Source organism: Pleurodeles waltl, chromosome 8 (genome assembly GCF_031143425.1).
Source record: "Pleurodeles waltl isolate 20211129_DDA chromosome 8, aPleWal1.hap1.20221129, whole genome shotgun sequence".
NCBI lineage: Eukaryota > Metazoa > Chordata > Amphibia > Caudata > Salamandridae > Pleurodeles > Pleurodeles waltl.
In genome coordinates, this window is record NC_090447.1 from 457,334,211 (window position 1) to 457,359,041 (window position 24,831).

Here is a 24,831-nt window from a genome sequence, read left to right on the forward strand (position 1 = left end):
GGCCCAGGAAGGCAGAACAAAGGATTTCCTCAGAGAGGGTGTTACACCCTCTCCCTTTGGAAATAGGTGTGAAAGCTGGAGAGGAGTAGCCTCCCCCAGCCTCTGGAAATGCTTTGATGGGCACAGATGGCCAGTCTACACCGGTTCAGGGATTCCCCCAGCCCTGCTCTGGCACGAAACTGGACAAAGGAAAGGGGAGTGACCACTCCCCTGACCTGCACCTCCCGGGGGAGGGTGCCCAGAGCTCCTCCAGTGTGTCCCAGACCTCTGCCATCTTGGAAACAGAGGTGTTGGGGGCACACTGGACTGCTCTGAGTGGCCAGTGCCAGCAGGTGACGTCAGAGGCTCCTTCTGATAGGCTCTTACCTCTCTTGGTAGCCAATCCTCCTTCATAGGCAGCCAAACCTCCTTTTCTGGCTATTTAGGGTCTCTGCTTTGGGAAATTCTTTAGATAACGAATGCAAGAGCTCATCAGAGTTCCTCTGCATCTCTCTCTTCACCTTCTACCAAAGGATCGACCTCTGACTGCTCAGGACGCCTGCAAAACCACAGCAAAGTAGCAAGACAACTACCAGCAACATTGTAGCGCCTAATCCTGCCTGCTTTCCTGACTGTTTCCAGGTGGTGCATGCTCTGGGGGTAGCCTGCCTTCACCCTGCACCAGAAGCTCCGAAGAAATCTCCCGTGGGTCGACGGAATCTTCCCCCTGCTAACGCAGTCACCAAAAGACTGCAACACTGGTCCTCTGGGACCCCTCTCATCCTGACGAGCATGGTCCCTGGAACTCAGCAACCCTGTCCAAGTGACTCCCACAGTCCAGTGACACTTCAGTCCAAGTTTGGTGGAGGTAAGTCCTTGCCTCCCTACGCTAGACTGCATTGCTGGGTACCGCCTGATTTGCAGCTGCTCCGGCTCCTGTGCACTCTTCCAGGATTTCCTTTGTGCACAGCCAAGCCTGGGTTCCCGACACTCCTTCCTGCAGTGCACAACCTTCTGAGTTGTCCTCCGGCTTCGTGGGACTCCCTTTTGTGACTTCGGGTGGACTCCGGTTCACTCTTCTTCCAAGTGCCTGTTAGGGTACTTCTGCGGGTGCTGCCTGCTTCTGTGAGGGCTCCCTGAGTTGCTGGGTGCCCCCTCTGTCTCCTCCTCCAAGTGGTGACATCCTGGTCCCTCCCGGGCCACAGCAGCACCCAAAAACCTCTACTGCGACCATTGCAGGTAGCAAGGCTTGTTTGCGGTCTTTCTGCGTGGAAACACCTCTGCAAGCTTCATCGCGACGTGGGACATCCGTCTTCCAAAGGAGAAGTCCCTGGTCCTCTTCTTTCTTGCAGAACTCCAAGCTTCTTCCACCCGGTGGCAGCTTCCTTGCACCCTCAGCTGGCATTTCCTGGGCTTCTGCCCACACTCGACACTGTCACGGCTATTGGACTTGGTCTCCTTGCCTTACAGGTACTCAGGTCCGGAAATCCACTGTTGTTGCATTGCTGGTGTTTGTTCTTCCTGCAGAATCCCCCATCACGACTTCTGTGCTCTCTGGGGGTAGTAGGTGCACTTTACACCTACTTTTCAGGGTCTTGGGGTGGGCTATTTTTCTAACCACACTGTTTTCTTACAGACCCAGCGACCCTCTACAAGCTCACATAGGTCTGGAGTCCATTCGTGGTTCGCATTCCACTTTTGGAGTGTATGGTTTGTGTTGCCCCTATACCTATGTACTCCTATTGCAATCTATTGTAATTCTACACTGTTTGCATTACTTTTCTTGCTATTACTTACCTAATTTTGGTTTGTGTACATATATCTTGTGTATATAACTTATCCTCATACTGAGGGTACTCACGGAGATACTTTTGGCATATTGTCATAAAAATAAAGTACCTTTATTTTTAGTAACTCTGTGTATTGTGTTGTCTTATGATATTGTGCATATGACACCAGTGGTATAGTAGGAGCTTTACATGTCTCCTAGTTCAGCCTAAGCTGCTTTGCCATAGCTACCTTCTATCAGCCTAAGCTGCTAGAAACACCTCTTCTACACTAATAAGGGATAACTGGACCTGGCACAAGGTGTAAGTACCTCTGGTACCCACTACAAGCCAAGCCAGCCTCCTACAGCAGCAGCGTTCTCTTGCCTTTCTCTTGCTATAGCCAGAGTGGGCAGAGTGGGGGATGCCACTGCCCGCTCTTCATTCTGCACTTGCATTCAAAAATGGAACAGGGCTGTTAACGCAAATGACTTAATTAGAAAATATTAATGAATGTTTATGTATTTTGAATAATGAAATTGGCAGAAAATGATTAACGTAGAAAAATAATGCGCACGTTTGAAATTGTGACCTCTGAGAAAGGCCACCAGAATTCACAAATTATATTAAATGGCCTATTAACATATATGATATATTGAAACTGTAATAGATTAATGTAGTCGTATGTCATATTGAGAGATATAACCTATGTTTTGCAATAATTGTATGCCTTAATTTAGCGAGTGTCTTGGCCTAGTCTTGCCAGGCCTTATGCAGAAGCTGTATTTCTTAGCATTTAATTAAAAGTGCTGACAAGATGAACTAACCGAGAACTGCTCATGGTTTAATAAAATTTGCTTAGCTGAAGCTTCTATGTGAACCGACAGACAAGAGATGATGGAACTAGAATTGGATTGACTGGTGTGTAAAGCGCACTGGGTGTACTTTCCCAGGACTAGAACAATGAAGACACGGACAGGAGAAGAAGATTCAACATTTTCGATACCTGACGAGCCGGATGATGAGGACATCGTAAAGTGGAACAATCAACGACATGTGAACTGTGAAATATTAGAACTCATAGATTTGATTTACAGACTTTATTGGTTAGGGGAAAAACATATGATTAACTGACCAATTAGAAATTGGGGGATAGTCTGGGAGACTTTGATATAACAACGTGACAGAGGGAAGAGAGTTCAAATGTACAGCAGACCTTACTCCGAAATTGATGCGATATTGGGAAGAGGTGATTCGAGATTCTGTTATTGGGCTCATACTCTGAGTGCCTCATGTGATACTCATTGATGATGACGAAGACTGACTGTTGCTGATCCATACCGAGGATAGGTAGATAGGACAATGTGACAATTATATTTTGTGCCTTTTCTTTCTAGGTACCAACTGCACTGTCTTCTGAGCTAGATGTTTTCTAATTTCTGGTTCCTAAATTGTTTTGCATGAAGTTCCACATGCAGATGCTAATCTGGGTTAGGTGAGGGTTCCCCTTCCATTACGGTTGACAGACAGAGACAAATGATTGACAGACTAATTTGCTGAACTTCATGACACAAAATGACTTATTACCTTTGATTCATTTGTTGACCTATGCTAATGCCTTAGAATGTACTCTGATGAAAAGTTTGATTTGGTTATGTTTTTGCCGCCTTCTAATGAATTAATGTCGGATTTTGCTTGAATTAAATTGAGTTGAACTAATCTCATTTTTTTTTCTTTTTCTCAATGAATCTTTTTATTGTTAATAGCAACATAGCATAATATTACAGTGTTTACATCAGTTATAACAGAGGAATTCAATAGTCACATATTTTGTAGGGTTCATGAGATTCGTCATAGGTGGTATAATGGGCAACAATGAGTGTGGGGAGCTAACGTGTTGGCTACCAGAGCATGTGCACCACATTTTACATCTGTTAATGTCCATGGAGGCTTCAGCATTAGTGACTTGTGTAGTAAACGGTAGGTCGCATGTGTTCAAACATAAACCTCAAGGAGTCCAACCACTCCATTGCTCCACTAAAGGACAGTGAAAGTGGCTATGTACTTGTATATAAGTGCAGATTCTAGGGTAATATTAGCAAAACAGTAACATGCAACAACAAAGGAGCACAATGGATTTAGGAGCCCACTACAAGCAATTCGATGCCCCGTGTGTGAGGAGTTCCCCAAATAGGTAAAAAAAACACACGCTCATGTAGCGATTAACTCGTTTCTAAATGTGCAGCACCACTACTGGACCGCTATGATTCTTTGTGTTAGAGTGTAGTAAATTAACAAATCACCGGTGACATTTGCAGCACATCGTAAGAAAACTATGACCGCTGAGCTGCTCTGAGTAGTTAAGTTGTTGCAATGAGGTCAGAGTCCGTTTCCGGAGTACGTAAAGATATCAGCATCACTTCCCAGCTATCAGAGAGGGAATATTTACGTAGGCCAAGTGCATCCTCTCGCCTCCGCCCATGTCAGAAAGGAGTGTTTCCAGGCAAATACAGTTGGTGCTTCAGCAGCTTTCCATCTCCGGGTAATCAACCGCTTGGCCGTTAAAACCCCTAGTTCTAGGAATCGCGTGGTAGCCCTGCAGTTCCTACTTCTAGGAAGCAGGCCTAACACGCAGGCTTCCCATTCATGTGATAGTGTGCGTGACGTGCATGTCGATAAACAAGTGACGACAGCGCCCCAGTAACTATGTAAGAGGGGGCAAGACCACATCATGTGCAGGACGTCTGCATTTAAGTGTTTGCAACGGGGGCAGGCTGCATCACCATGGCAGAAGTATCTATTAAGGCGGGCCGGAGTAAGATATTCCCTGTGAATAATGCAGAATTGTATGAGTCGGAATCTGGAGTTGCGGTGGATAGTTGTGTGGCTGGACAGGAACGATTTCCATTGCATATCTGTGAAGGGAGTGCCTGAGTCCCTCTCCCATGCAGCGCGCAGTGCTCCATGATCATGCTGTGTGTGAGTTCGAAACACGTCTGTAAACCACCTAATCAAATGTCTTCCCTGCCCCGTAACCTGTATATATTGTATTAGCAAATGGGTTGGAGGTGCGGTCGTTAGGTTACCCCATCCGCTTGATAATGATCTCAGTAATGAGTTATATAACAGAAACTGTCCTGCCGGGAGACCCGTGTCAGCTACCAAAGCAGAAAACGGAGTAAGTTTGCCATCGCTATAAAGGTCGGCCAGCGTATGTAATTCTACAGCGTGCCATGACCAGAGCTCAACGTTAGATGTCATTCCAGGGCCCGGGCGAACGGAACAGTTCCCTTCGTAAGTTGTAAACACCTGCGGTAACAACGATGTGCCACATTAAGGAAAAGCCCTGCAGGTGGAGCTAAGTGTGTAAGGGGGGTGGAAAAGGTGCGTTAGCTGCGCAAGTGGCCAGGGCTCGGAGGTGGTTGCCGTGTTGGAGAGATGAAGCCCCGCTAGCCATCGGGACACCCACTGAAGCTGTGAGGCCAGATAATAATGTTCCAGGTTCGGCACCGAAAGGCCACCGTGGTCCAGAGGTAAGTAGAGTTTTCAATGCTACTCTGCAGCGTCCCTTATTCCAGAAAAACTCGCGCAATCTGGGTTCCAGTTCTCTAAAAAAAACTAACTGGGATATAGTATGGGGGAGATTGGAGAAATAATAATATAATCGCGGCAACACGATCATTTTCAGGAGGGCAACTCGGCCTGCAACAGAAAGTGGAAAGGACTGCCAGAAGGTCATTTGGGAGCGGATGGATGCCGTTGCCCTTCCAAGATTTCTATTGTGTAAATCCTCCTTCTGATGATATATGTGAACGCCTAAATATCTGAATGTCCGTGGCTGTCAAGGGACATCAATACCAGAAAGGCACAACCTCGGATTCGGAAGGTCCGGGTCGAAGGGGAAAAGGCATGAATTTGCCCAATTGACGCGCAGGCCCGAGAGAGCTGCAAAGCGCTGCAGAATAATCTCAATCGCCGGAGGGACATTAGTAATGTCCCTGAAGTACAATAGGGGTCATCAGCATATAGTGATACGGTATGTAGGCCGTCACCCGCGCGATACTCCAGTGGAGGCCTTCACTGCGCAGCTCCACGGCCAATGGCTCAATCGCAAGGGAGAACAGTAACGGGGAGAGGGGGCAGCCCTGCCTCGTGCCTCTGCGTACTTCAACTGGGTCCGAGATATTCCCACCTATCTTGACCCGGGCCCTAGGGCTGGTATATTGAAGCTTAACCATTCGCGAGGAATGCAGGCCAAGGCCAAACCGCCGTAAAGCTTCGAAAAGATACGGCCACTCAAGGGAATCAAAAGCCTTTTCCAATTCAAGAACCAGGCATCCTGCCAGCGGCCAGTCACATGCCGAGTATCGCATGATACGGAATAGGTACCTGATATTGTGAGAACTGTCTCGTGCAAGTGCGAATCTGTTTTGTTCAGTGTGAACCAGGTCCGAGACCATGGGTGCCAAGTGTGTCGCCAGGGCCTTAGCCAGCATTTTATAGTCAGTATTGAGCATCACCAGTGGTCTGTAGGAGCCAATTTCCGATGGGTCTTTGCCTGGCTTAGGAAGCGACACCAACAGCGCCTCTCTTTGCGATACCAACAGAGATGCCCCCTGTTCAGATTCCTCGTATAAACGGAGGAGGTGAGGTGCAAGGATTGCGGAGGTCTTGTAGAAGTCGGTCCGAAGGCCATCCGGACCAGGAGTTCTGCCCGCCGATAGATCATGAATACTGCCCTGGATCTCGGGAAGCATCAGCGGTTCCTCCAGTGCCTCAGGCTGGGCATCCTTCAAGCAGGGCAGGGTGATTGATGAGAAGAAATCCTCACAGGCACGCTGGCTCGGCGTTGCAGCCGAACTGTAGAGTGTGCCATAGTATCGTGTAAACTCAGAGTGGATCTCTGAGGGAGTGTGAAGCACACTCCCAGTCAGTGAACAAATTTCCACACACAGGCCCAGGTCCTGCTCACGCGTGGTCAGCCAGGCTAAAAGTCTGCCCGACTTGTCAGCAGAGGCATGAGTGCGCACCGAGTGAGCCGCATAATTTAAGCAGTGTAGTCACTCTAAGAGATAAATGCTCAACTCGGGCTGATGATAGCTGCGCCATCCCTGCAGGGTTTTGAGTGGCATCTTGCTCAAGGTGCAGAAAAAAGTCCGTTCCACCTGCATGACAGCACTTTCAATAGAACGTCGCAGATTCCACTGCGTTCCCATGCAGTGGCCCCTAACAAAGACCTTAAATGCATCCCACTCTATCAAACCGGAGGACGCCGTGCCTGTGTTATGTTCGAAGTATTAGGGGATCGCCCCATCCAGCGACGCTCTAAATGCTGCATCCTCTAGGAGCTCAGGCCGGAGCCTCCAGGTAGAATACTTGAGGGAGAAGAATCCCACCCCAGTTGCATGAGCTGAGGGTTGTGATCCGAGTGAGTGAGACCCAAATAATCGGTGTCCAACACTGCAGGATAAAAATTTTGAGTGCATAGAAGTCTAACAAGATGAACATGTAAGTGATGTGGGGCGGAGTAGTATGAATAGACTCTGGCGGTAGCGTTGCAGTGGCGCCAAATGTCTAGTAGGTACCAGTTCCGGATCCAGGCGTTAGCGCACGTGCAGCAACCACAGTAGGCGCCGTGGGTAATGGAGGGAAGGATCGGTCCAAGTCAGGATCCAACACACTGTTAAAGTCCCCCCCGCAATAACCAAGGTTAATCACTCCATCTCAATAGTTGACTGGACAGAGAGCGGAGAAAGTAGGCCTGATCGGAGTTCGGTGCATATATGGAGCCCAGCACCAGGGCTCGGCCCGCGAGTCACCCTCACACCAAGGCATAGCGCCCCTGCTTGTCAACAATTTGACCCTCTGGTACAAAGGGGGTTGCCGGCCTGATCCAAACCAAGGCACCTCTGGCATAAGAAGAGTAACCTGTCGCGTATAGCTGTACCCTCAATCGCCGTTGCAAGCGAGGCACCTCGCGCTGCGCTAGATGTGTTTCTTGCAAGAAAGCTATGTGTATTGAGTGTCTTTTGAGATAGGAGTATATGGAATATCTGCGTGCGGGGTGTGTATGCCGCGCACATTCCATGTAAGAGCAGAGTATGTGTTCATGGTAACGATAGCAACTAAACAGCTGAGTGTCACGGGCATGAGAGGCTGTATAAAGAAAAACGGGGTTCCAGCAGACCGGTAGGCTAAGAAGGTCCAGACTCCATTCCAAAACGAGCAAAAAAAATACATTTAGAGCAGAGGGACAACTGGTGTCTGCCCAAACCGAGTAACCCATGAGGTCAACAAAACAGGTATGAACTACAAGTCTCCACTATCAGGAGAGTGGGGTAGGCCAGGTAAATTAGAGGTGGTCGCAAAGTAGAGCAGGTTCCCTGGAGAATATGTATGGGGTGGAGGGAAACTAATGGAAGTGAGGCTAGTAGATGCATGAGGGGTACAGGAGTGTGAAGAAGTGCGAGGTGCTCCATAGGGGGTCCCCACTGGCACCCAAGTATGCCAAGGACCGTTTTGAGTGGTCAGAGTCTCTGTCAGATCATGGAGTAGGCAATACAGAAAACATTCCCAATTATAGAGACTGCAGTAATTAAGGGGAGAACAATCTCATATGGATATCCTCCTGGAATGCCATCAGTAGTCGGAGATCAATATAAAGGCATTAGAGCAGATCGTCCGCTCTCGAGAGAAGAAGGTTCCTCACTGTTAGACTGTGAGAGTTCAGTTTCCACCTCTGAAACAACCAGGAGTACATTAATAGCTGCTGTCCACTGCAGTGCACAGCGACGCTCCTGAATAATCTGCTCCAGATCAGGAATGTGTTTTGCCTTCCTTGGGGCGGCCGAGTGAGTTCTATGGTTTTGTCTCCTGCGGGAGCGGCGACCCTACGTTATTGGTGGGTCTGCCTCTGGGTCGTGTCCATTGACACAGCCAGTAGACTCCAGCCACTCCCATGCAGACTCTGGTGTAGTAAAGAAGTGAGACTTGTTCTCGGCTGTTATGCGAAGTCTGGCTGGAAACAAAAGAGAATATGTGAGGTCAAGGGCCTGGAGCTTACGTTTTAAAGGCAGATAGGAGGCGCGCTCTCTTTGTACAGCCAGCGTGTAATCATGAAACCGCATGACCTGGGCATTGTCTACTCAGATCGGGGGTGATGACCCGATCGCCCCGGAGGATAATATCCCTGTCTGAAAAGTAAAGCAGACGGAGCAGAAAGGGATGCAGTCTGTTCCCCGGCGGTCGCGATCTAACAGGGACCCTATGCGCACGCTCTACTGAGAAGAAAGGTGTTGGGGATCCCTCCGGCACCAGCCCCCGAAGCCAAGACTCAAAGTAGGCAACCGCATCCCGGCCCCCCACGCCTTCAGGAAGGTCAATGACACGAATGTTGTTCCTCCGGGTGCGGCCCTCAGCATCCTCAACACAGTATTCCAGTTCGCCTATGCGAGTCAGAGCATCCTGCAGCGAAGACTCCAGCCGAGACGTCGTGGGTGCTAGTTCGCCAAGCCGGACCTCAAGTGTGCATGTCCTATCAGCTAACTTGCGGTAGTCTGCATGTAGCAAGGTAAGATCACTGGTCACCTTATCTATTTTGCATTCCAGGGAGGCATGGGCCTGCTCCAAAGTATCACCTATGCGCTCCACCGCTGCCAGCACAGCGTCTAACTTTTGACTGTCCTGATGCAGTGCTTCCGATGAGGATTTAACGCCAGTTCCGGAGCGGAGGCAGCCTGCGCCCGCCATATTTGTGACAAACAAATTGTGTGTGCTGCTGCAGGGTTTCACCAAATGCACAAGCCAAGTCTCAGCAAACCTGGTCAGGAGGGGCCCGCTTGCATGCGCCGTTTAGGAAGAAGGCGCAGCAGCATGAGCAGCCCAGACTCCCATCTCATGCGTGCAACAAGATAATCCAAATCACATACAGACCCGTACAAGACAGGCGACTTGACCAGCCAATCGTAGTGCAGCTGAGTGCCTCCCAATAGAAGTAAATCATCCACTCTCCGGTCCACAAAACAATAATAGACGACCAGGAGGTCGGTAAGAAGCCACCTACGCTCAGGGCGCAGCTGTCAGCAGAATCAAGTGTCGGCTCGTAAACAACGAGCGCAGAAGCCAGAGAGGTCCGCTTCCGTGCGCATCAAGTATGAGTTGAACTAATCTCATGACTTAGTATTGTAAGTAATAGGGAAATAAAATTACTAAAACGTATACCGAGTTGTGGTTATTCATGACTGAAAGGTCATGATGTGATGATTATTGATTAATGTCTTGTCTAATGATTATTACATTTTGTGTATTGATTACGGAGAACATTAGTCATACCATAGCTAGGATACCCCATGCGAATCAAAAGGTTCATCGACCTATACGCCTCCCTTTGGAAGTTTACTTATTAGGGATCAGGCTCGCCAACAGGGCCATGACTTATCAGTACACACTCCTCACCATCCCCTTGAAGACTGATACTGTACACTTTCTATGAAGCTAGTGACAGCAAGAGCAGCGACAAACGGGGGAGGTGGGGAGACACAGAGAGCCAGGCCTCCATGCCTCCTGGGACGAAGGCAGGAGGTTGTGGGCTGATGCCCGGGCTCATTAGATGCAATGATGTAAACAGATCACATCATGTGACATTAGAAGTGGGCAAGCATGGACGTCATTTAGGGGTCACCCCGGGTCGCAGCTGGGATTTCTGGCTTGCCACTTGTGACCCCCTGGCCTCAGAGGTGGCCAAATCAGTGCCAGGAAAAGAAGGGCAGCTCGTCCTTATGGTCATCTGTTGGGGGCTTCACTTTACTTCTTTTCAGTCATTTTTTTGAATTACACTAATAGCGAATAATGTGACATTATTCACTATTAGTGTAATAGAAATGGAGTACAGTTAGCCGTAATATGATCCTATGTGGCACCTGGGTAAGTAAACAATGCTTTTGAATGCATTCTGTGTGCATGCTTATGCTTGAGTGTGTGTTGATGTGAGTGTGTGTATATGAGTGAATGTATGTGTAAGCATGTGCGGGTGAGTGAAAGTACAAGTGAAATGGCGTGTGAGGTCACTTCCGCTACCCCTGGCATTTGGGTAAATTAACGCCCATGTGGATGAACCAACAAATTAACAGGGAGAGCCAAGCCAGAGTCAAGTCAAAGGTTTAGCTAGACTCTTAGAGACTGTATACGAGCCAAGCCCTGAAAATGTTTGCTATGTAAATCATAAAACAAACATCACATAAAATAAGACAAAGTCTCTCAATAATGAAGAAAAGTGAGTTTTAGTGAAACAATATATTTGCCTAACACCACACAATTTAAGCGGGGAATCCGCGATTTACCCAGGTTTTTAATTTCACATTGTTCAAGTCGGCCAGTAAATGGGTCTCTATTTGTCTTTCCCTATGGTAAGGCTTTGTTTTTACCTCTGCATTTGTCGGCAGTTTATATAGCGCAAACTCGACTCAAAGGATTTAGTGTGCATTGCATGAGCACTAGTTACATTACACAAGGTCATATTCAAGATTACGTGATGCGCCCAAAATCACAGGATGTTGAGCCAATGCGAGTCTTGGACCTGGCTCCCAGTTCCGAAGCCGGCACCTCTGTCCGTGATATCACATCCTGGGTAGAGGGAGGGCGCAAGACAGAATACACCTGAAAATATGCCTTGTTATCGGCTCGAGGCTCCAACATGACCTCGAGCTGAGCCAGAGCCAGGCTTCAGACTCAAGCTTTTAGTGGTTTGCCCTCAAAGTGCAACCTCACAAAGTTTGCCTATGTTTGTGAGCTGATGTTATGTTGAGCTGTGAGTGTTGTCTGCAAACTACAACACACGGCAGGCCATTCTTCTTTTCCAGTCGGCCAGACATATCACTGTGACCACACTCTGCCAAGATCTGCACACTTGTCTTCAGCACCGTCCTCCTCTTTAGCCCCTTTCTGAGTTCCCTGACCCACACTACACTTACTGACTCCAAAAGTACCTTTAGTTCCCTCGACTTAACTCATCACCTGTATTTGACCACTTATAACCCAAACTCGATTTTTAATGGGGTACTCCTGAAAAGTCCTTTTCTTGCCACCTCACACCTCTAAGCTTACATTGGATTTAGGATACATGTTACTAGATAGGCTATACAACTTGGAGCCCAGTCTGTCCAAAATCACCAAATGCCCACTTTCTTATATTCGTGAAGCCTTTTTCCTCAGTTTGCCTAACACACAAAAAAAGGGCGTGAGAAACAAACCGTGTTTATATTCTTCTATTACTGAGAGCAGATCCAGACAGTGTATTATTGAGCCCTATATATTTCTGCGTCGTGTTCCATGATCTATGAAATAATTTTGTTTGAAATTTGGTAAGTTTGCATCTTAAGAGTTTCTACAAGCTGTCTGTTTAAACTGGGTCAGGGGCTTTAGGAGCTAATGTACTCCCTCCAGTTATCAGTGTTATAACTCATGGTCGGCAGTGAAAATTCCAGCAAGTCCACACAGCTTTTCATCCTTTGGAGGTTGATGAAATTAGTATCGCAGTGTTTGGTAACAAACTTCCATTACTTAATGCCAAGATGCCCCACACGTGAAAGCATGCTTTACAAATACACATTATGTTGTCTCCACTTCATCTCTTTCTATAAACATTCACTACGCATGGAGTGGAGGGGAAAGCAGAAAAAGCATGCCACCCTCTGTGCAGTATCAAGAACTCGTCACACAAGCATTGGCAATGGCAATAGTTCAGGCTTAGGAGTATACTGGCAAGCCAGACCAAAAAAACACGATTGTTAACAGCTGCTTCCTTCCCTTCTGTGTTGCGGAGAAAACCTCATATATTATCTAGTTATCCAAGACACTTTAATAGCATTACAATGGCATGTGTGTGGCGACTAGAAAAATAAACAAAATGTTCACAGGTGGGTGGAGAGCAAGTACTTTTTGTGGAAGCATACAATTTCTGTCCAATCAAATCTACTCCTGGCTCCCACGGAGTGGACGGAGCCAAAGCCCCTCTCCTGGTGGTTCTCACATAACTGTCTGGTGACAGCTAAGCTGCCAAGCCAGACCATGAAAATGAAGGGTACTTCCCAAGTTTAAGAAACTTGGTCAGCCTGCAGGAAGGTCGATCACATAGCTATTGTGGTTTATTATGGGTAATGCACTGCTGGGGGGGGGGGGGAAAACATTATCAGATCCAAATAACAGAATGCTCAGAAAAGCATGAAGTAAATATTCTAACAGCGCAGGAATTGGAATTAGTCAAGTACGATAAATAGCACCCAATTATAATTATTATCCTCAAAGTGATGCATTATTTGTGAATTCTAATGCTTACTGCACCAAAATCTGCATGTCCTATTGTGCTGCATTCTGCAGATCACTTTCAGATTGGTTCCTCCAGACTATAACAGACTAAACCATGTTTACGACATTTACACTGGTTATCTTGAAGACAAAGGGTTCAGTTGTACCAATGAAAGCTAGAAGCTGGCTGGAGTTTGAAGCCTGGCTCAGCTCGAGGTCCTGTTGGAACCTCAAGTTTATAACAAGTCAAGCTTTCATGCAGCTTCTGCCTGTACCTTTGTTCTACCCTCATCCACAAAGAGGTAGAAGCAAACCACTAGCATTTCAGGTAAAAAAAACAGGACAAATAGATACCCATTTAGGGGCTGATAAAGACAAAGTGATATGAGAAACCCTGGTTTAAGCGCGGCTTCCCCGCTTAACCGCTAAGGTGCGGGCGTCGGCCACTGGCCGACGCCCACACACCCTCCCTGGTGCGGGTCACGACCAGTGGCCGACACCAGGAAGGGTATCAATAAATCCTCGGGTGCGTCGCACCCGAGGATTTATTTATTTTTTTAAACCCCCCCCCGGGAGACACGGAAGCTTCCGTGTCTCCCACCGCCCCCCCACCCGCCCCTTTGTGACGTCAGCGCGCCTCGCTGACGTTGCAAAGGTGTTTTCCCCATCAAAGCAGGAAGCAGCCTTGCGGCCGCTTCCTGCTTTGATGGGGAAAACGGCCTTTCTCACGTTCGGGAAGGCCTCGTAAGAAAGGGGAGTGTCTCCCCTTTCTTACGAGGCCTTCCTGAAAGTGTTTCCTGGCCCCCGGTCGCAGCTGTGCTGCGATCGGGGGCCAGGAAACACTTTCAGGTTTCCTGGCCCCCCGATCGCAGCACAGCTGCGATCGGGGGGCCAGGAAACACTTTGAAAAGGCCTCGTAAGAAAGGGGAGACTCTCCCCTTTCTTACGAGGCCTTCTCAAACTGTTTCTGGCGATCGCGCCCCCTCCCCCCCCCAGGGGATTGTTTTTTAAAAAATAAAATAAAAATAAAAATAAAAAAAAATGACAGGGGGTCGCCCGTGGGCAGGGTGACCCCCTGTGGGGGCAATTTTTTTTTTTAGATGTTGTAGGGTTTCCCTGGGGGCCATTTTGGCCCCCAAGGAAACCATACAACAACTAAAAAAAATAGATCTATATATAGATCTATATTTATATATCTATGTAGATAGATATATCTATGTACATGGATATATCTATAGATATATCTATGTACATAGATATATAGATATATATATATATATATATATATATATATAGAGGTAGATCTATATATACCAAAGAGATTTATAAAGTGTGCTACTCACCTGTGAGGGTCTCAAGGCGCTTGGGGGGGGGGGCGGGGGGAGGGAAAGGGGCTGGGAGGTTCACTGTTCGAAAAGCCAGGTTTTGAGGCCCTTCCTGAAAAGAAGTAGGTTTTGGGTCTTGCGAAGGTGGGTTGTGAGGGCGTTCCAGGTTTTGGGTGCAAGGTAGGAGAAGGATCTGCCCCCGGTGGTGGTGTGTTTGATGCGGGGGACAGAGGCGAGAGAGAGGTCAGCTGAGCGGACGTTTCGTGTGGGGGTGTGGAAGGTGACTCTCGTTGAGGTAGGAAGGGCCTGTGTTGTGGAGTGATTTGTGTGCGAGGATGAGGATCTTGAAGGTGATCCTTTTGTCAATGGGGAGCCAGTGGAGGGATTTGAGGTGTGGAGAGATGCGTTCGTGTCGGCGGAGGTCGAGGATGAGTCGTGCTGCTGAGTTCTAGATGCGTGTAGTTTGCGCTTGAGTTTTAGAGTGGTGCCGGCGTAGAGGGCGTTTCCGTAATCAAGCCTGCTGCTGATGTGTGCGTGAGTGACAGTTTTTCTGGTCTCTGTGGGGATCCATTTGAATGTTTTTCAGTATACGGAGTGTGTTGAAGCATGAGGAGGTGAGAGCGTTGATTTGTTGGGTCATCGAGAGAGAGGAGTCTAGGATGATGCTGAGGTTGCGTGCGTGGTTGGCGGGGGTGGGTGCAGGGCCTAGCGTGGTGGGCCACCATGAGGGGTCCCAGGTGTTTTTGTGTGGGCCAAAGAGGATTATTTCGGTTTTGCTTGAGTTGAGTTTCAGGTGATTGGCTGTCATATATATATCACTTTTGTCAATATGTGTGTGGTTTCCCTGGGGGGAAAAGGGTCCGACTTGTCTAGTGGCAGTTTTAGTGCCATAAAGAAGCGCAGAAGGTTTATATGCCTACTGCAAAGAGCAAATCTGTATTTTATGTAAATAGCCGAGTACATTAGCAAAGTCTATGGAGAGATGAAGGGCACTTTTGCTGGGTGGTAATGAGGGAATCCGAGGAGGAGGGAGTGGGAGCACCAATAATGATTGTTGGACTGGGCGCAGGAGGTGCTAAAGACTGACGAATGGTATGTGACAAGGTGTTTTTTGAGTGTCTTGAAAGTACGTGCTGATTGAGGGAAGAAGCGCAGGTAAGGTGGCCTCTACTGTTGCACGTATCTCACACACCATCGATTTTGTGACTGTCTACGTAGGCTAGTGTTTTAGAGCAACAGTTTAGCCAATAGCAGAGATGGCATCTTGATGGATGACTGCTGCCTACACTCGGGTTATAGAGGACCGCTCTGACATAGGATCAGAGACTGAGACATCAGATACTGAGACAGCATCTGAGGGATAGGACAATGGCGCAGACTCTGGGAGTGATTTTTCAGTCAGAGGAGTCCCATTCGATAACTCCTCTTCCAGTACATTATGAGGGAGGTGATGAGGACAGTCCTGCTGTCCCTTCGCAAGCTGTTTGTGCAACTGGGTAATAGTGGGTTAGGCCAACCCAGAGAGCAGGTGAATGCGGCGGCAAGCAGAGAGAGAGTGCTCTCTTGGGAGCTCCCCAATTTAGTTCAGCCCCAAATTCCACCACCCAAATCATATTGTGGAGACATCAAAATTATCCATGGCAAAACAAACTGGTTTTGTAAGGCAGGCACCTGTGTTTTTGGTCCTGGATTCGGCGGCCATATAGAGAAACACACTAAACCCAAACATTTCTGGAAACTAGACATTCGGGGGAGTCTACAGAGGTGTGACTTATGTGGCTTCCCCAAAGTTTTCTTACCCAGAATACCCTGCAAAGCTGAAATGTTGAAAAAAAACTCAATTTTTCTCGCATTTCTGTCACACAAACTACAGGAATATGCTGGGATCCACAATATTCCTACCACCCAGTGACTCCTCACCTGTCCTGATAAAAACACTACCCCACTTGAGTGCCTACACCTAGTGTCTGTGTCAGGAATGGATCACCCCAGGGTCAACAGCTGCCTCACGTAAGGACCAACATTGACCGTTGTGTGATCTATTCCTGTCGCAGGCACCAGGCCTAACCACACAAGTGAGGTATCATTTTTATCGGGAGGCTTGGGGGAACGCTGGGTGGAAGGAAATTTGTGGCTCCTCTCAGATTCCAGAACTTTCTGTCACCGAAATGTGAGGAAAACTTGTTTTTTTAGCCACTTTTTGAGGTTTGCAAAGGATTCTGGGTAACAGAACCTGGTTCGAGCCCCGCAAGTCACCCCTCCTTGGATTCCCCTAGGTCTCTAGTTTTCAAAAATGTACAGGTTTGGTAGGTTTCCCTAGGTGCCGGCTGAGCTAGAGGCCAAAATCTACAGGTAGGCACTTTGCAAAAAACAGCTCTGTTTTCTGTGATGTGTCCACGTTGTGTTTTGGGGCATTTCCTGTCGCGGGCGCTAGGCCTACCCACACAAGTGAGGTATCATTTTTATCGGGAGACTTGGGGGGACGCTGGGTGGAAGGAAATTTGAGGCTCCTCTCCGATTCCAGAACTTTCTGTCACCGAAATGTGAGGAAAACTTGTTTTTTTAGCCACTTTTTGAGGTTTGCAAAGGATTCTGGGTAACAGAACCTGGTCAGAGCCCCGCGAGTCACCCCATCTTGGATTCCCCTAGGTCTCTAGTTTTCAAAAATGTACAGGTTTGGTAGGTTTCCCTATGTGCCGGCTGAGCTAGAGGCCATAATCTACAGGTAGGCACTTTGCAAAAAAACAGCTCTGTATTTTGTGAAAAAATGGGATGTGTCCACGTTGTGTTTTGGGGCATTTCCTGTCGCGGGCGCTAGGCCTACCCACACAAGTGAGGTATCATTTTTATCGGGAGACTTGGGGGAACATAGAATAGCAAAACAAGTGTTATTGCCCCTTATCTTTCTCTACATTTTTTCCTTCCAAATATAAGAGAGTGTGTAAAAAAAGACGTCTATTTGAGAAATGCCCTGCAATTCACATGCTAGTATGGGCACCTCGGAATTCAAAGATGTGCAAATAACCACTGCTCCTCAAAACCTTATCTTGATCCCATTTTGGAAATGCAAAGGTTTTCTTGATACCTCTTTTTCACTCCTCATATTTCAGCAAATGAATTGCTGTATACCCAGTATAGAATGAAAACCAACTGCAGGGTGCACCTCATTTATTGGCTCTGGGTACCTAGGGTTCTTGATGAACCTATAAGCCCTTTATATCCCCGCAACCAGAAGAGTCCAGCAGACAAAACGGTATATTGCTTTCAGAAATCTGACATCGCAGGAAAAAGTTACAGAGTAAAACAAAGAAAAATGGCTGTTGTTTTCAGCTCAATTTCAATATTTTTTTATTTCAGCTGTTATTTTCTGTAGGAAAACCTTGTAGGATCTACACAAATGACCCCTTGCTGAATTCAGAATTTTGTCTAGTTTTCAGAAATGTTTAGCTTTCCGGGATCCAGCATTGGTTTCACACCCATTCCTGTCACTAACTGGAAGGAGGTTGAAAGCACCAAAAATAGTAAAAATGGGGTATGTCCCAGTAAAATGCCAAATTTGTGTTGGAAAATGTGGTTTTCTGATTCAAGTCTGCCCGTTCCTGAAAGGTGGGAAGATAGTGATTTCAGCACCAGAAACCCTTTGTTGATGACATTTTCAGGGAAAAAACCACAAGCCTTCTTCGGCGGCCCTTTTTTCCCATTTTTTTGGAAAAAACTAAATTTTCACTGTATTTTGGCTATTTTCTTGGTCTCCTCCAGGGTAAACCACAAACTCTGGGTACCATTAGAATCCCTAGGATGTTGGAAAAAAAGGACGCAAATTTGGCGTGGTTAGCTTATGTGGACAAAAAGTTATGAAGCCCTAAGCGCGAACTACCCCAAATAGCCAAAAAAGGGCTCAGCACTGGGGGGGAAAAGGCCCAGCAGCTAAGGGGTTAACCAAACTGTGTGATCTTTGGCAAATTACTTGATTTTACCAATCCTTCTTTTTCTTAAATATTGGATATGGAAGCACCTTCAAATGTGTCAGTTCAGAAAACTAGCAGTACAAAAACATATTACTTTTAATTGAATAGGCTATTATCTATAAGATTCTGGGCCATACACAGGGTTCACATGGCAAATCCTCTTAGCTCATGAATATCACCGTCGCCAGAGTGAGGGCAGAGACAGGAATGGTTCCAAGTTCTTCTTTAAAGACTATTAATGTCAAAGCTGCCATATGTTGAAGTTTCAGTCTACAGAGGAGAACTTTCTTGTAGTCCCCAGGGTTTGCAAGAACAGGTATGGCAGGTAAGGTTTCTCGCATGAGACCCTGAAACTCGAGAAGTTAGTTCTACAGTTTGTTCTGTCCTTGCATTGCCTACATTCAGGAAGAGTCTGAAAACTTAGTTATTTACACAGGCTTTTTCTTAGCCGTTTAACTGAATTTCCTCTGTAGTCATTGCACCATGAGATCGTTTAAAAAAAAAAAAAATCTTTATTTTTCCATTTAAGGCTGACAATCAGACAAGCACAGAAAAAGTGAACAACATTACCATACAACATATTGGCAGTACACATCTGGGAGAGACAATTGCATGTACATCACTATGGATTAGCAGATGCAAGTTCAGCATCCTCACATGGGTAATATCAACCTCCTCAGCCAGGGCATGCACAGAAGCAGAGGCGTGCCTACAAAATCCAATGGTTCCTACACCCATCCTCCTCATTTTCAGTCACTCCAATCCAGCCCTACGCAACCCTTTCCAATCCCCCACCCACCTCAACTACCTGCCGCTCGGGCCATCTTGTCATCCATAGTCATAATGAGTGATCATCAGAGGTGACTGTGTCTCCATCACTCCTGATTGCCAAAGGCACCTCTGAGGTGGTGCAGCTTGAGACCCTTGAGTGATAGTGTGCATTAGAAATTGAAATTACTACATCATAACATTTACTGGGCATTACCTGGGGAAAATGCACAGGTGTGGTGTTTATCGTGAAACTCGCAACTGCGGTACATGTGGTAATATATTTAAATGAATTAAAATTAATCAGGTCAACCATAATCAGATGTCACAACAGGGGTGTGCAGTAATGAGAGCCTTCACGTCTCACAGGTATGTCAGGAAACAGCTAGAAGAAAACTCACAATGATGCATTCAATAAGCAATTCAGGGAGTTGATGGGGGCAAGGTTTTTTTTTTTTTACAACACTCATTTATTCAGTGCTTCATTTGTGAAAATAAATAAATGTAGGTGCTTGAGTTTATTCTTAGAAAGCAATAGCGCTTTTGAAGGTCTGGATTACCAAACATCCCTTGTTTTGATCCCATCTCGTGCCCTTACTTCACCATCTCACTCTTGTGGGATCTCCAATACCCGCTTTCTCCCTTTCCTTTTGTTTTCCTACCCTTCTCTTCCTCCCTCTTTCTTCTCTCTCTCTCTCTGAGTCAAAGGCTGATTAGCGCTAGGGCTCAGCACCTGCAACCACCAGCACAAACTAAGCACTGTGTTTATTATGGAATCGTAAAAGGGCAATACGCAGTTATGTAATTTCTTACGTTAGAATACATTTTGGTTTTTTAAGACTCACAATATGCTCCACAAAGTTAGTCTCCAGTGCCCCTCGATCTACCTGAAGCAGGTGAGGACATAAGGAAAGGAGAAATGGCGATTGGGGCAACAACACTTTTAGCAACAACCACTAAACAACTCTTATGTCACTGACCCCAAATTCCAAACTGGGCTATATATGACAGCTCCAAACAGGACTCAATTATCCATAAAAAGAACAACCCACCACCTACAGTATCCAACAGTCTAAACGTTTCAGGAGCCCCGTTCTATGGCAGGGCAGATAGATCCTCCTTTTCTATTACCATGTGATCTCTCATTTGCGCAATTGCTGCCAGGCTTGCTTTCCTTGGATCACGTGCCATATTCTCTCAGAGTCTGTTCAAGTTATTGTGAAATTCCTTCCTTTCATTCAATAGCTCTTTTATTTTGAAATCTCTTCAAGAAGGTCCAGAGCACGTGAGATCACTTGAGTCTTTACTGGGGGCGTGGAATCTCTGATCACATGCGAGGTTCTATCTAAAGTTCTGGAAAGTGACTGTTGCATTTTGCTGAGGAGAAGTAAACTGCTTTTCCCATCTACTATCTAATAAATACAGTTCAAATGGTGAAAAGGTGAAGGCACCTTGGAGTTTACAGCCAGTGCTGTGGCTCAAATCTCTAAGATGCATCTCTTGGCTTGCTTACTAAAGGTAGGTACACTGCTGATTTCTGAGCATCATAGCCCCCCCCCCCCTTAATTGGCATTGCTTGGATGCACTCTCACTTGTTTGTTTCTTATTTTATCCATTTCCTTCTCCAAGTTTGTCCATTCTGTTTTTGTTCCTGTGCTGAAGCATCGCCTCTTTACCATATATCTGACCAGCTGACTTCCATCTTTTCAGTCTTCACTTTTAGGAAACTACTTTTTTCTGTCTGCTGAAGCACTCCATGTGAGTGCATGCATTTCCCAGCTGTCTCCCTCGTGTGCTTCTCTCCCTGCCAAATACCCCCGGCACTCCATGTTGATGTCCCTATCATGGGGCAAGCTCTCTTGTATGCTTCTCCCCCGCCTCTACGTACTGCAGTCGCTCACGTGATGCTTTTACCCTCCCCACTTCGTCACCTCCTCACTCCTCCGGTGTTCAGTTTTTGTTTTTAAATTTCTTCATGTACTTTTGTTGCGGGTCACACAGCAAATTGATGGCAGGCCCCTCTATAAAAAACAAAAAACAAAAAAACAAACAAAAAAAAAATAAAAAACCTTTAGCGCTACTACTTTTTCTTTTTTTAAACTTGTCTAACCAACTTGGATAATATCTATTTCTATCTCTATATATATATCTATATCTATAGAGAGATATAGAGATATAGATATATAGAGATATATATTGCCTGTCTCATTTTGCAGTTGCACATGCATAATGATGCATGGGTGCACACATCATCATACATCCAGGTGATGTAGCTGTTATCACCAGGCTTTTTACTTTCTTCATGGCCATGATGCATAGCATCTTGCCAGTGATATCAATAATCAACAAAAGGCATTGGCAAATCCAGCAGGCCTTGCCTTCTGGACCTATTGGCTTCTTTTATTTAGGTCTCCTCAAGTCATTTTCAAAGCAGCCCCCTGTAGGGCCTAACAGATCTCATGTCATAAGCAGGTCATCTTCAGTCTCCTACTTTACCTTCGGCTTGCAACCCGCTTGAGGAACCAACCTCAATATTCAGTCGACGTTCAAGCACACTTCCCTGAGACCGCCCATTGAACATACACAGCAAAGGCAAACATACTCCTTTTCTCCTTGGCTCTGCTGACTGAAGAACCTTGCTATGGGAGATTCATGGTAAAGAGCTTCTAATTCCAGAAGCACCAGCACAGAGATACACCATCACTTTTTCGGTGCTCTATATCCACCTTTTTTCGTCTTTCCAGCTGATGTCCAATTCCTCATCACAGATTCAAAGGCTCCCAAGCATTGTAGTTACTGGGCCTGTGGAACATAGGACGAAGCAATTTTAAGGGGGATAACGTCGAAATGGGGACTCTGGTTTTTCAGCATTGTCGATTTCACAATATAGCTCCGAAAGATCCTCATGCACAATCTGTTTTGAAGTTGGATGGTGAGGAAGTGTGGGTAATTTAGTTCTCAAAGGATCACATTAGGGGTTAGAGCACCCTTTAAGGCAGCCATTTTGCCTTCACCCCTTGGAAACATGTACTTTTGTCATAAAGCAGGTGCTACACTGGAAGTCTTTTGGCGATTAGCAAGTGAGCATGATTTATCTTTCATTCTTCCTATCTACCCTTTACTAAGCATGTTACAACAGAAACTACTGAATTAAATACTGATTTTAAAACTCTACTTAAGCAATGGATTCTGCCTCCTGGTCCATCAACTTAACAGAGACATTGACTAAGTGCTTAATTTAATTATCAGATGTATTAAAAGTTAAGTTTAATGGTTCCTGTAATAGTGGTCAAAGCTGAACCTGAGTGGCAGCTGAAACCTATCTAACAGAACTTTTAAGAACCTGGGATGAAAGGTTAAGAGTAGCAAACGAAACAAAAGTCTGGTTCAGTAACCTGAAGAGATGTGCAACCTAACTGGAACCAGATATACTATCAGCAGCCTCAGATCGTATCTCCCTAAATGCAAGAGCTAGAGAGCATTCACCAATCAGCTATGGTTCTTCCTAGGATCTTGGCTTTTCCTTTACCATTTACTCTTCAATTTCAAAATACTGATGGAAACTGAAGTTTTGTTGTGCTTATTATTTGTTTGCTGCCCGTTTCAGTCATTTGTTGACACCATAGGTAAGCAAGCCTGTGCCCTATTGACCATCTCAGTCACTGCAGTGAAAGCAGAACCATTTATACATTGAATGCATTTAGGAATACAACACCCAGATTAAACTCAAGTTGACTTACTGTCGGGGTCTCTAAATGTCAGAGGGATAAATCTGCTAGCGACCATCAGCAAGAAGAGTATCCAAAAGCATGCAGCCAGCATCAGCCACTGGTTGCGCATGTTGTCACATAGGAGGAATGGTGCCTTTCCCGTTTCCTGTGAAAAAAATAAACAGTTAAGAACATCAACGTTTACTTTTTAAAACAAATACTGGGGCAGTATTATTTAAAATGTAATAATACAGAACTTTATTTAGCTTGACTTTTTCTGTCTTGAGATTATCCGGATATTAAGCAGTCACAATCACAGACAATAGGTAGATGCATAGAGTTGACAAAACATTTACATCTTTAGAACAGATTTTGTTTGCTGGCTAACGTCTGAGGAACGTATGACTCAATAACACATTGTAAAGAACAGGATATGCAGTAAGTAACTCAAGTTACACTAAAAATGTCAACATGATATACACTATAATTAACCTAGGATGTTGCACTATTTAGGAGCTAGAGGTAGGATTTGATAGGTTTCCACTTTATCATGCAAGTATACCCATTAGCAAGCACTAGCAAAGCCAATAGGTCTAGCCCTTTTTGACCTATTGGCTTTACTAATGCTTTTTGCTGATGCTCTCAAGCAAAAAGGCCCGAGTGTGTGAAAGAATGGGAAAGCAACAGTGTGGCAAGGAAGGAGCAACATGCAATAAACAAGAGACTGGAGGGGGGTTGGGTGGGCAGAAGCAGCGGGAGACAGCAAGAAAACACACACCCTCCCTAAATGTGAGAGTGGAAGGATTTAAGTCATACAATAAAAAGAAAGTTAAAGATGCGGTGCTTCAGGGACAGGATAGGCACAAGAGGAGGAAAAAACATTGAATAAGAAGCAAGCAAATCAAACTGGCAAGTAACTCAACTGATTGTAAGCAATACTGTTGCCTCTAAGCGCACTCTATTTGGTATGGTCCACAGGAGTTCTTTTGACCATAGACGGATAACAAGCATTTGCAATGCAGTGGGTCTCGCATTTGCTTAATTTAGAGCTGCTGGTGATGCACATTCATAACTGGACTTTTCTTGCTACATAAATTGGTCAACCCTGCCTCATAATTTGGTCTTTTCCTGCCACATAATTCCAGTGGCCCTGCATATAACCAAAATGCACAGCTATAAATGTATGCTTCTGGAGTTTTTTTTGTAGGCGCGGCACCGTCACCGGAATAAACACTTTAAAGGGATTAAAGACATTGTTTAGGCATTAGTGTCCTGTCTAAAGTGCCTCACCAATGCAACATCTCATATTGGTGTCAGTTCATAACAACCCCGAGGCCCAGCTTGCAATCTCGCCAAACATTTTCAAGGGCATGCAACCTTTCTAACGTGCAGTGTGCTGACTATTTTTCCAGAAGCTAGAAGATGAGTATCTGTAGTTGATCCGTTCTCATGAAATTCGACTTGCTCAAGGAAACATTATAGCTGAATGCAACAGTGTAGACTTGCAACACAAGGTCGCCTAAACCGGTATAGACAATGGAACTACTGACTGGGGATACGAGAGGACCACAAGAACATGAAATCATACCAGACATTCTACCAGTTGGAGACGTCAATCACAAGAACCAATAAACTACGTGAGAACTTTTATGAGGTGACAATTTTGATGGGATGAGCAGTAGACTATTGGACGGAGATAGTGGTGTGCCAAACCTGCCCAAATGGAAATTAGGGGACTGTACAACAGAAAAGGGATAAAAACCTGTGACATGAGGAGCTAGGGGAGCCATTAGGAGAGATGCCATTCTATGCCGTCACTTTGATACTCTGCCCGAAGACTTCGCTATCTTGATTCCTTAAACCATCCTTACCTTACCTTGCCCGATCCTATACTTTTCCTCCTTATGAGGGAAGTGTCCCTTCTTACCCGTCTTGCTGTGTTTCCTGGCTGATGGCGAATCAACTGATGTCCTGAGGACGAAGATTGACTCTGTATGCTGACCCATTACGGAGG

General features: G+C 46.0%; 1 protein-coding gene across 1 annotated transcript in view; it reads right to left on the bottom strand.

Moving 5' to 3' along the window:
• CHST10 (carbohydrate sulfotransferase 10) overlaps positions 1–24,831 on the bottom strand; it is a 220,735-nt gene that overhangs the window by 138,159 nt on the left and 57,745 nt on the right. Inside the window, exon 2 of the mRNA XM_069204396.1 lies at positions 22,848–22,983. Within this exon, the coding sequence (XP_069060497.1) occupies positions 22,848–22,983 (136 nt within the window). The remainder of the gene's footprint in view (positions 1–22,847; positions 22,984–24,831) is intronic.